Source organism: Calidris pugnax, unplaced genomic scaffold, assembly GCF_001431845.1.
Source record: "Calidris pugnax isolate Ruff unplaced genomic scaffold, ASM143184v1 scaffold68, whole genome shotgun sequence".
In the NCBI taxonomy this organism is placed as follows: Eukaryota; Metazoa; Chordata; class Aves; order Charadriiformes; family Scolopacidae; genus Calidris; species Calidris pugnax.
In genome coordinates this window covers 4,454,216-4,466,771 of record NW_015090921.1, presented here as the reverse complement: position 1 = coordinate 4,466,771, position 12,556 = coordinate 4,454,216, and the positions used below count along the sequence as shown (strand labels likewise).

The 12,556-nt window shown below is 41.0% G+C and overlaps 1 protein-coding gene across 1 annotated transcript in view; it reads left to right on the top strand.

The window, feature by feature from the left end:
* Positions 1 to 12,556, top strand: part of LTK (leukocyte receptor tyrosine kinase) — a 94,163-nt gene that overhangs the window by 40,285 nt on the left and 41,322 nt on the right. Inside the window, exons 2-4 of the mRNA XM_014950396.1 lie at positions 1,477 to 1,590; positions 5,770 to 5,925; positions 6,581 to 6,803. Coding sequence (XP_014805882.1) covers positions 1,477 to 1,590; positions 5,770 to 5,925; positions 6,581 to 6,803 — 493 coding nt within the window. The remainder of the gene's footprint in view (positions 1 to 1,476; positions 1,591 to 5,769; positions 5,926 to 6,580; positions 6,804 to 12,556) is intronic.

The following is a 12,556-nucleotide window of genomic DNA, read 5'->3' as shown; positions in this document are numbered from 1 at the left end:
TTAGCTGTTATCAATAGCATGTATATACATTTTTTTCTCAACTTCAATTCATGCGCATAGGACTCCTGTCTCCTCTGACATACTTTCAGATTTTTATATTGCTGAATTCATAACGCACATGGCTGAGGTTTGAAAGCAACTAATTTTGCTTCTCTCTGTCTTTGAACACCTTTTGAAAACAAATACATTCATTTTGGTCAACTTGTTTATGATTCCTAGAAAACAAAAGATCGGGGACAATCTTAAAGATTACTGCATGCTTAGTTTGGGACTTCCATATTTTCACATGCACAGGTTAAATAAATAAAAAAGCCATTGCTGATATGAGTTGTTCAGAGGAGAAGTCAGAAGGTACTGAATATTTAATTGTCAGAAGTACTACAATGAATAGTAGTTTTGGTAAATTTGTTTTATTTTGAATTACAAATATTTGATCCAGAAGAACACCTCAGGCTAAAACCAGCTAATCTTAGCATGATGGATTTAATACCCGCGTTAGTGAAGTAGAAAATAATTTCTGTGGCCTTTTATATCTTCACAGTTTTTGTTCTTTTTTTCCAGCACAACTAAACTTTACATCAGGACTCTTAAGATTTGATCTGAATAAAAATGCACAAATATGTATGTATTGGTGTCACGATCAAATGTCTCAGTTACCAATGAAGATTTTTACAGGTATATGACAAAGGTATCCCTGGGATAGAGCAGTGAAGGTGGATTAATAAGAAGGGCATTGAAGAGAGTATGTATTACTAGATGTCAAATGTAAGCTAGTTACCCGATTCCTTTGAAAATCCATGCTTTGTGCCTGGCAGTAAGAAAGAAATCTGTTCTGTGAATGTGTGCAGTGATGCAGAGGTTTCATTAGGGTTAGTTTCAGATGGGGCATTGTTCTTGTGTGGTGACAATGAGAGCACTTATGCAGGTCCTCCTGAAACACTGCTGATAAGTCTATGTTGGGTATTGTATAGCTAACATATATTTTACAGCTCAACTCTTCTTCTCATCATAGAATCATAGAATGGTTTGGGTCAGAAAAGACCTTTAAAGATAATCTAGTCCAACCTCCTTGCCACAGGGACATGTTTCACTAGATCAGATTGCTCAAAGCCCCATCCAGCACGAGTGCTTTAGAGGTGTAGCTGTTGATTGGCAGTTAGATATACTGTTACAGCAACATGGGCACCACTGAAATATACAGTGTCTCTTTACAGCTTATATACTGGTAAAAATGGGAGTGAATAAAGATTAGTAAAGAACGCATTAGTAAGTAAAGTATTTTGTTGTAGTTATGTTTCTGGGAAGTGGTAGGTCTGTTTTGAAACATCATCAGGACAGTACTGCACCAGCACACTGTAATGAATGTGGGTACAATCTAACAGCTTTGTTGAATATATGTTCATGTTTAACAATATGGGAGCGTGATTCTGTATAGAAACACCAAACTCTTCCCCTGTTGTTTTTGTTTTATTATAGTTGTTGTATCCTGTTCTGGGTCACATGAAGAAAACTCTTCTTCACCAAATCCACCTCAGAAGCGCTCCCCAATAAAAAATAGGATGGCGTCATTGCATCAGCCTTCTAAACCAGGTACTACAAGTCCTCTTCCTTACATCTTTCTTCTTTCTGCTTCAGAATCTAGGTGCAAAATAGATGCTGGCAGTCACAAGGACCCTTTACCAGAAAGCTGTGCCATCGGCTTTCTCTCTAGAAATGGAGCAAGTACTCAGAAAGGCCAGTGTAACCTTAAGGGAATCCCTTACTTATTAAAAACCCTGAAAACAAAACAGAGAAAAAGAACAAAAGAAAAAAAAAAAGGAAAAAAAGTGGAAAAAAAAAAAAAGATTAAAAGAATAATCTTCTCTATCAACATGGTTAAATTAATCAGATTTGGGTTTGGGAGTTCTTGAAATGAAAGCGAATTAGTGGAGCTGCTTTCCAGCAACTATAGAACAAACTGCCTTTCTTGATACCAAATGAAGGTGTGGTTTTTTTCAACTGGAATTTTATTTTTCTAGGCATTGTAGAAGCCCAGTGAGCTGAACAAAATGCTTGTGAGATAGGTAGGATGAATTAGATATTACTGGATACGCCAGGATAGGTGGAACAGACACTATACATCAAGAGAAATGAAACAGTTGCTATCAGTGATGTGGAAACTTGGAAATTGAAGTGATGCATTTTCATTTAGTGAAATAATCACAGAATGGTTGAGGTTGGAAGGGACTTCTTGAGATCATGTAGTCCAAACACCCCAGCTCAAGTAGAATCAGCCAGAGCAGGTTGCCCATGGCCATGTCCAGATGTCTTTTGAATATCTCCATAAATGGAGACTGCAGAACTTCTCTGGGCAACCTGTTCCAGTGTTTGTCCACTCCTATGGTAAAAAAGTGTTTTCTTATGTTCAGATTGAATTTCCTGGGTTTTTTGTTTTGTTTTGTTTTTTTAATTTGTGCCCATTACCTCTTGTTCCGTCAGTGGGAACTACTGAGACGTGTCTGGCTTCCTCTTCATTCCTTCCCATCAAGTGTTTGTACGCATTGATAAAATCCCCTTGAGCCTTCTCAAGCTGCACAGTCCCAGCTCTCTCAGCCTCTCCTCCTATGAAAAATGCTCCAGTCCCTCAGTCATCTTTGTGGACCTTTGTGGACTTTGTGGAGTTACTTGTTCCAGTAACTCCAGGTCTTTCTTGTATGGGGCAGCCCAGAGCTAGGCACAGCACTCCAGAAGTGGTCTCACCAGTGCTGAGAGGAAGCATCACCCCTCTTGATCTGCTGGTAATTCTTTTCCTAATGCAGCTCAGAAGGATGTTGGCCTTCTTTGTCACAAAGAGGCATTGCTGGTTCACTGACAGCTTGTCCACCAGGACCCCAAAGTCCTTCTCTTCAGAGCTGCTTTGCAGCCAGTTGGTCTTCACCATGTACTAGTGCCGGGGGTTATTCCTCTCCGGGTGCAGGACTTGGCATTTCCTTCTGTTGAACTTCAAGAGGTTCCTATAGGCCCAATCTCCAGCATGTCCAGGCTGCTCTGAGTGGCAGCACAGCCATGTGGCGTGTCAGCTGCTCCTCTTTGTTTTGTACCTCTTCAAACTTGCTGAGGTTGCACTTTGCCCATTTGGTCCAGGTCATTAATGAAGATGCTGAACAATAAAGACAGACCTGTGCATGCTGGAAAGGTCACATACATTCCTCACAGGAGGTGGCAAGGTGACCTAGACTTGCCAGAGAGGAGTTCCTTAAAGTAATATCTTGCAGATGATATCTAATTCTTTAAGGTGTGAACCTCCTTTCTGACATGCCCTGTGACTGTCCATGAGCTTTCTTCAACCTAAACTTCTTCAGATCGCTTTTGTAACATGTTAAAATATGTCCTTTGCTGATTGTAGTAATATAGATATATTTATCTCTCTAATTTATTTTTTTCCTTTTCATTTATGTTGCATTTTGCCTTTCTGGGGAAAGGCAAGGTTCACATGTGTGAAGCAAGGTAGGACATGAAGCATCTGTAAGGTGGTACGCAGTAGTGTCAGAGGTTGCAGCTTTCAGTGTTCTCTTATAGTGTGCCCACATGAGGGTACCCAGTTCTTTTGCTCTGTGACTTACGCTAAACAACAGGTTCTTATTGATTGATCTTCCCATCACAATGCAATGCACATGATCCATTGCCAGATAGCTCAGAGGCCATTTTTTCCCAGATGTCAACAACTTCTCTGATCTATTTCCAACTCTTCTTCCGGGCATTCAGATCCTCTCAGGCCTCAGGTTGTGGCAGGCAGGCTTTATACAGCCTGGAGAGTATGGGAATTAGGTGCTTTTGAAGAATGCTACATTCACTTATCTGACCTGCAAACTGCTTTGTGATGTGAGGCACATTCTAAGGATTAAGTCTGCATTGGTAAAGCCCTTGCTACTGTAAGAAGGGGTATTAAGATTTACTGAAATGATTTTGTCATAAATATGTTTCAAATAATCCTCTTTTAAAAAAGAAAAGGAATTATTTTTTTTTCTTGAGCTTTCACTTTGCTCTTGCACTGTCGTGCTGTTGTGAGAGAAATTGCTCTCTGGGTTTTACGACCAACTAGATTCTTACCTGAAAAAATATTACTATTAGTGACAATAAGTCTGTGGGTACTGAGTTAACCTGTCAAACTTTAATAAATTTGAAACATCGCAGCAGATCTGGATCAGGACTCTGCTTTGTCTCACACAGTATTGGAGTTTCTGAGCTATTGAGATCCCTAAAGCTGTTTCACTATGGATCATCAAACCACAGCCTGAAGCTGTGCACAAACATCTTTCCCCGGAGCCAGGAGAGTGGCTGTTACCCTCCCTCCTGTGCCCTGCTGGAAGGTGGCATTGCATACACACATGCACAGTTGGACAGTTCACTTGCTTGTGGCTCCCATTTCAAAATGATGGGCCAATCAGTGTGCTAGACCTTTGCTCAATTGTATGGATTTGATGAGCTGGGCTGAGAAGCTGTTTGGGAGGTTGGCCAGGCTGGTAGGCTGAGAGAGGCAGTTCCCTTCAGCAGCAGTGTTCAGGTGGGAGTACACAGACTGTCCCATACTGTGGTGTGCAACTCTGCAAAATCTGTGTTTCTCTTACCTCTGCACACAAGGTGCTGTTTTATAAAAATGTAGTTACAATTAACTTTAAAAATAGGAAAACTTGTCTACTTTGGCTGTTGCACTCAAAAGATTGTTCCATTTCTGGAAGTTTAGTTGAAGTATAGCCAGTCTTCTGGAGGTTCTTGTATTTTTATTTCTGCCCCACAGAATTTTTTTTATTTCTGTTCCTGTGCAACCACCTATCCTTGTTATATCCCTTACCTTAATTCTGTTCTTTATATGTGTTTTCCCCTGCCAAGGGGAAAACATGTCATTCATGTTTGAAAAGTCTGAATACCCTCTGAATGTTAGGATCCCAAATACGAATGTTTAGTCTCTTATTATTTCTCATATGGCCTGGGGGTCCTCCAGTTATTACTGTAATATTATTATTACTACTGAAAATAAATATCATGCAAGTTAATATCAGCTTACCATATCTATTCAGGCCCACTCTGTGTGGGAGAGCTTTGTGCAGCTAACATCCCTTCAGGGAGTTCATATTAGATTGATGAGAGAACAGTGAATTACTTCTTGTCTGGTTCATAATATGCTGATGATGAAAAATTCTGACCAGGATGATGTAGTGTTCTCAGTGTGGTGAATGGACTCTGGAGTTTGTTAAGAGGGTGTTCTTATCCATCCTGCTGGAGGAAAGCAAAACTGTTTAAAAAAAATATTAATACAAAAATATGTAAGGCTTGCATTGCTCAGCTATTTTGCTTGAGACCCTGTCAAGCTCTTTCTATTGCTGAGAGGGTTGACCTTAGTGTTTAATTTGTTCCTTTCTGCCAAAATGCTAAATCCACACAGTTTCAATATCCTTGCTGGACCAGGTATTATTCTCATTCAGGGTCTTACGTACATGCAGGCTAGACCTTCCACTGCTGTAAATTCACTGTTGATACCAGGGGGAGGATGTTTCTTACACCTGTCGAGAGTTTGCAGACTTTTACTCTTTCTGGCATGTTCCTGTGTCCTCACTGGGAGTGACTCTGTTGTTACTGCACAAGATAAACTTTCTTTTTTCCTTTCGTCTCTTCCATTCCTTGGGAGAGAGAGCCCCCGTTCCCTGTAGATCTTCTCATTTGTGTGCCTGCATCACCCCTGCCCTTTGAACTGGGGAAGGCCTCAATGGAACCTTTGGTTTCTCATAACAGAAATCTCTTGTATCATCGGTTCAAGCTGTTCATGGGTGACGTCTACAGACAATTTTGGAAAACCAGACTGGGTGTTATCTTCAGTTGGTGTCCTGGTGTCTCAGGAGAGGCAGCAGCTGGTTCTGGAAAACAGTTCCTCCCGTGGAGATGTTGAAGGTAGGCAGATTTACAGTTCCCCTTGAATGGACATCTGCTTTCCCCCAGCACTGGTAGCAGCTGTGGGTGGCAGCAACAGGAGCCAGCAGGCTGAGGCTTCAGGCACAGGTCACCAAGAATATTGCCATATGCTGGTTCTGATGCACAATTTGTAAAATGTGCCATCAGTGCCCAGGAGTCACTAAGAGCCTTATAATGTATGTATACTGCCTGAGTTGTGTGTGTATGTACCTTGTATATAGCCAGCCCCTTTATGTACTCCTTTTGTCTCACCCTGTTTTAGGATAAGCTACTTTTACTTACAGAGACTGGATTTCTTTTAGGAAACTCAATCCTTTACAAGCCAGGGCTGGCTCCACATGTCTGCTGTCTGACTTGCGAAGTCTTTGGCTTTTGTTTTGTTGGACATGTCTTCACTCTACTTTATTTGGTTTCTTCTTTTCTCATTCCTTCTATCACTTCTTTACTTATTTCCCTCGTTTTCACTTTATTCTCATTTCTCTACTTTCTGTTATTTTTGGGTTTTGTGCGTAGTCCTCTCTTTTCTTCTCATGATTCCTTGCTTCAAACTCCTTACCCATTTTCCTCTTATTATCTCTCTTCCATCCACACTGTGTGTCTCTTCCTTTTTTTTTTTTCTTTTTTCTCCTCACAGGGGACATTTTCCTCCTGAACACCAGTAGGCTCCCAGATAGATGCGAGTTCAGCCTGCATAGCCCCATCCTGCCTGGGAGCTTGGACTCTTGCTTGCTGGAACTGGCCATACATTCACAGGATGCTGTTCCTCTCCTCCAGAGGTTCACAGTTGAAATCAGATATATGGAGACAAACAGAAATACAATAATTTCTCTGAGAGCTGGCCATGAGGAGGATGCCGGGTAAGACAATCAATTTGCAGCTTTTTAGACTTTGAATTGCAGGCTAGGGTGGAGTCCCTCCAGGCCACTGTTTATCAATGTCTTCTCTCTTCTTGAGATCATTGCTCCTGTTACAGCAGAAAATGAAGGTAGGACTGCCAGGACTTGGTCACGTGACTGATATTCTACGTATTCAAGGGGTCCTATCATTGTCACAAGCGTCACATTTCTCATTTTGAGGTAGTGTTAACTTTACCTCTTTTGTGATTTCCTCCTTCTGTCTGCTAAGTTCAGGAACATCCTCTTTTGCTTCATTTGTAAAGTTCAGGGAGGGGAAAAACAGAGGGTAGGGGTGAGAAGAGGTGAAGACAAAAAAAGAAAGTGTAGCAACCCTGGATCTTGTCCTGTATTCTTTTTGATCTTCCCAGTGTTTTACTTTTTCATTCATGCGTGTAGCAGAACACAGTAAGGAGGAGAAATGGACAAAGGGAACGAATCACAAGAGGAAAAGAGGGAGAAAAGTCCACGTGTCATCTGATTTTGCCATTTTCCATGTGCTTGTTTTTCCTTTGCTGCAATCTGCCTTGTAAGAACCTAGGTCAGTCGCACAACAGAGCTTTTTATTTCCATCACCTGACTGACTCCCATGGAGAACTTAAGCAATAGATCCCAGTTCTTGTTTTCTTTGAATTCTTTGGCACTCCCCGGGCTGCCATGGAGATCTGTAGCCAAGACTCTTGGTAAGCCAAAGATAGCAGAGTTTGACTGAAAAAAATGTTTATTTTCTTTCAGATCCTCCTCTCTCTCCTGCTTTTAGCTATTGCTCACTTCCTTCCTGGCTACTCCTTCCCCTTCTTCTTGCCAATTTCATAAGGAATCTGTTGCATTTTTTGGAATCAGTTTCTAATGCCCTTTTTTACCTAGAGCTGCCCTTGCTGCTTTGAGTATTTGACAAGCCTCTGCAATTGCTGCCACAGCTCCATTCCCCTATATGGACTCATAAAATACCCTTTTGGTATACCTACCTGCCCAGACCAGCCTTTGATCACAATCACTGCAGCATCTCTGGAATGGATCATAGATGTTGTTTATCGGCTTATTTGAGCACTGCTAAACAATTCTACATGAAATCAAAATTATAATCTTTCTAAAAGTGATGGTGTTTAGATTTATTAGAATAGAGTTAGCTTCACTGGAAGTCGGCATAGACGTTGGTATTACTTTTTCTTAGTGTGTGAAATGAAGCACTGGTAAGCTCAGAGGGTTTAGTACTAAGGTTTCAGAGATGGAAAGTGACTGAGTCCTTTTTTGAATCAAGATAGAAAGGAGGGGAAGGAACAGAGACAAAGCAGAGTTAAGGAACCATGTTAGGTCAAATACCCTTCCTTTTCTGCTTCTTTACATGGAAACTTTAAAATCTCTGCACAATTCCAGAAGAATCTGGGCCTGCTTCAGTCCCTTCTGTCACCCCTCAATTGCAGGATCAAGCTGTACTTCTTCATAAATTCCAGCTGCACCAGATCCCTTCAGTGAACTGTCCTCTTTCTGGACCTAGAAATCTTCTCCTGAAGGTGTTTCCTCCTTCAGGATCCATCAGCTACACAGTTAGATATGTCATGCATGAGAGAAAGTTGCTCCTCTATCCATCTCACTACCTATTAGGATTTGTCACTAAATTGGCAGTGTTGAAGCTAACACCAATTTTTTTTACATATATACCCTGGTAAAAGAACAAAGAAACGTATGGACCTTCAGACACCATGCCCTCTGGACAAGTAGGGCAAAGTCATAGTATTTATACACTATAGGGTGTGGGTATTCTGAATTACTGCTGTTAGAGGGAGAACCACTGAGGGAGTAAGGTGTTTGAAATTCTCTGTATTTGCAAAAAAATATATAAAATTCCATTTCTCTTTATCTCAGCAGAGTTCAAACATTAAGAGCCTGTTGCTTTGCTTGAAAGTCCAAGCCTTCATCAGCACTTGGCTGAGAAAGCCATCTTCTCTTTCTCAGGGTTATAGATATGGTGCTTGTTCAGGTCACATCTAATGTCTTTTTTACTGTTTTGCTTATACCACATTTTCCCTTTTTAGCACGCAGACCCAGAAACTATCACATCTGAAAAATCTTCCCAGTCCTGTGTGCTTTTGTTTTGAATGGTTTCACATGCCTGTGTTTGTTGTTGACCACAATTATTTCAGTGTTGTCAGCCAAAACCGTTTAGGTAAGGAGCTAGTTTCTTTCAACTCTAAGTACTCAGACTTCAGTGAAAATAAAAAACATCACTTGGGGCAGGGACAGTATTTTCCCTTTGTGGTCAATAAGCCAAGTTGAGTTTGTTCTGTTTTCTTTCTGAAATATAAGGCACTGGCCATGGTAGACACGATAGGCCAAAAAGCAAAAAGTTCACAGCTGTGTGCACGCATGGGTTTTCAGTTAGCGAACCTCACAAAACAAGTACTACTTAGTTTTTTGTGTCTTCCCCCTTTTTTGGGATGGTGGTGATACTAAGATGCCCTGCCAGCTTCTGAGACACTTATAGAAAATTACCATCTTTGACATTTCCGCTCTGCTAATGTGGTTGTTTTTATCCAAAAAGTTACTCAACTTCTACTGTCGTACATGGAAACGTTGCCATATTGTCTAGAAACACCTGTGGTCGTTTGGGCTTTGTAAATTAGGTGTCCAGCTACACAGGTCTTTGAAAGGGAGTAGTCTGTTAAGCGTCCTCGGAAAATGCCTAATATGTACTGACAACAATGAGCACAGCCATTTCATTTAAGAAATGCAGCTAGAAAAGGAGAGGCTGCCGAGCTGTTATATAAGGCTATGATTTTTGCACACTAATGTAGAAATACGATTTAATGCCCCCCATGCTTCTGTTGAAACTGCACCCAGAAATACCCTAGGTCAAATAAGAACCCTCTAACTGGTTGTGAAGGCAGGAGGAGTAGACGTGTTCTGCTTACTTATCTATTTCCTTTTAAGCCCAGTGGCTAGGACTGGATGTTTGTGAAGACTTGAAACAACTTCCTCTATGTAGAAAAGTAATGTAAAGCTGCTAATTTGTATGTTCACTGATTGAACCTGAAGTATTTAACATACGTACCTTCATGCAATAACCCATGCAGTGAACCCCCTCAATTCAGGAAAGGTTTCAGCTTTCCTCTTCAGCTTTATTGAATTTTTCACTCTTAATGAAGAAATTGTTGTTCTTAATATTAAAATAGTCTTTCTTAAAATTAATGATCAGTTTTCTTTATTGGATGTGGAAAGGCATGGCATAGAGAGGATTGGTAAGGAGGGGGAGAAAAACTCCTCAGCACAGGAGATTGAGAGACTAATGAAAATCAAGAGTTGAAAATACAAATCAGAAGTTGAAATTACAAGTTTGGAGGGTGAATCTTTAATTCTCCTGCCTTAAGCATCTGGTTGCTTGCCACTCCAAACTTACCATCCATGCAAATTTCTTAAAATTATGTCAGACTCTGACAGCCCTTCCATACATATAGATAAATTTTAACATCTCTGTTTAGAAGAAGAGTAATATTACTTTGTTACTTGAGATCTGGTTTGACAAAAAATCAATAGTAAAGGTGTTGCCAAGCTTGACTTATCTGGAAGTCTGCTGCAATGATCCATCTTCTGCTGGATTGACAATGGGCTTCATTCCTGGTTCCATTAAGGAAATTAAATTGGCTCTGACTAGCCCCTGTTTGGGTAGTGGGACCAAGCAAAGAAGGTGTAATTATTTACAGCATTAGAAATCTTGCTGCAGTTGGATCTTGAGGGGGAAGCTTTCTCTGGAGGGGAATACCTTGATGATGATGAGACTCCATACCCAGAAATATTCCGGGTGATGCAAAGATACTTGTCATTTTTGTGGTCTCTGGATGCTTGCCAGCTTTTCCTGTGGTGTTATAAATGGAGTAAAATTGAAGTGCTAGAAATATTTCAGTGCAGAACTAGAATGTTTCATGAGACCTTAGGGCCCTGACTCAGAAGAGCTGCCAGTTCATACAAGCAGTGGTTTAAGACAATGGCCTTGCTCTTGAATCAGGTGCCGCAATTCTCCCAGCAGTGGTGGCAGAATGGACAGTGTGTGTCTTTCTCGGTTGTGATGTTTCAGTGGTTGTTTTACTGACTTAGATCACCAGTGGTTTTCATTCAATTTGATATACCGGGCTATAAATGGCAAGTTCTGAAGTGTCTGGCTTGTAAACCATGTGTGATTAAGGTGCAGCAGCTGAACTAGTCATTGTTTTCAGCTGTGGGCCAGTAGTCTCTTTAGTTGCTACCACTAAATGTAGCACTGGTTGTGAATCATGGGCTGTGTGCTGTAGGTTCTTGCACTCAGGGGTGTGATAACACCAGCGATACCGTGATGTCTCAGCTGGGGGGTGGGTTGTAACTTGATGGAGGTACTAGAACTATGTCTCAGTGCTTGGAAGGTCTAGTACGCTTAATAGGTAAATTCAAAAGATTTAAAAACCGTGCTTAACTTCCGTGACTCATTGAACCAATTTGATTATGGCCCATTGATTTTTGTGTCCAACAGGATGCAATGGGGTGATGAACAAAGCTGTGTCATGTAGCAGAAGTGAATGAGTTCTGGGCCAGTACTGAATGCTCTCGGATGTTGTGTCACAGGGTGGTAGAGAGGGATATATTTATTTGTAAGTGTATTTACAAGATATAAGTGCTGGATGTTCCTGAAGCTACACTGTAATACAAAATATAAGTAAAGCAGTTGTTCTCCTTTGCTGGGTAGTAGAGATGGTGCAGCTGTAGGTCAGGGCTGGAGATTTCTGATGGGACAGGAAACAGGAGAAATAGGGTCGTATTGATAAGAGGAGCTCAAGTTCAGTTGAGTTTAGGGTATGTGTGGGTGTTTATGTGTGTGTACAACAGTGAAAATGGAAGATGGGGGAATGCCATAGAAGGAATAGCAAGAAACTCTCACCAGAAGAAGGTATATAGTTAGTTTGTGGAGGGAAGAATGAGTTAGGTGACTAATCAGTGGCAAGGAAGTGGAGTCATAAACAATTAAAGTTGCTATGAGTTTTTTGCAAGTTGCAAATTCAGTGGTCTGTGATTTTCACATTGTGTTCAGTAGAGATGTGTTTGTTGTCCTGGTCTTGCCTTCTAAGGTGTTTCTGGTGCAGGACAAGAGCTTAGATGATCACTTCATGGCAGCTGAAGGCATTTCCCAAATGCAAAATACCAGGAGCAGAGACTGAGCAACACACCATAATAGTGTGGCCTGGCCTCCCTATCATCCTACTGGCACTGACCTAGGGACACTCATCCAGGGTCCCCCTGGCAACATCGTCAGCATGAAGGGGTCGGTAAATTTATCTGTCTTGTACTCTTTTCAGAAAAAAGCTTAGAGCAAGGATTCCTTTGCACTATCCCTGCTATAACCCCTTTACAAAATAATAACACACGGTTTCACCTGTATTATACTGTCTTGTTAAGATGAAGTAGGACAGTTTTTATAAAACAAAATAAAATAAGATTTTTAAGAATCCTGCTGGATATTTTTTTTAATGACACCTTGATACTCTGACTTCCATCAGACTGATTTGAGTGAGGTACTTTGAAAATTCCTACTTGGTATCTTTCTTTAGCTTTTGATGCCTAACAACCATCTTTAAAATTAGAGTGCATGGGACCATCTGTGTTTCTCTGAAATGCCACAAGTGCTGTACAGTGGAGAAACCTTTGCTGTCTAGGGACTGTGGCATTTGTTCTTTAGTGAAATGGAAATTGCC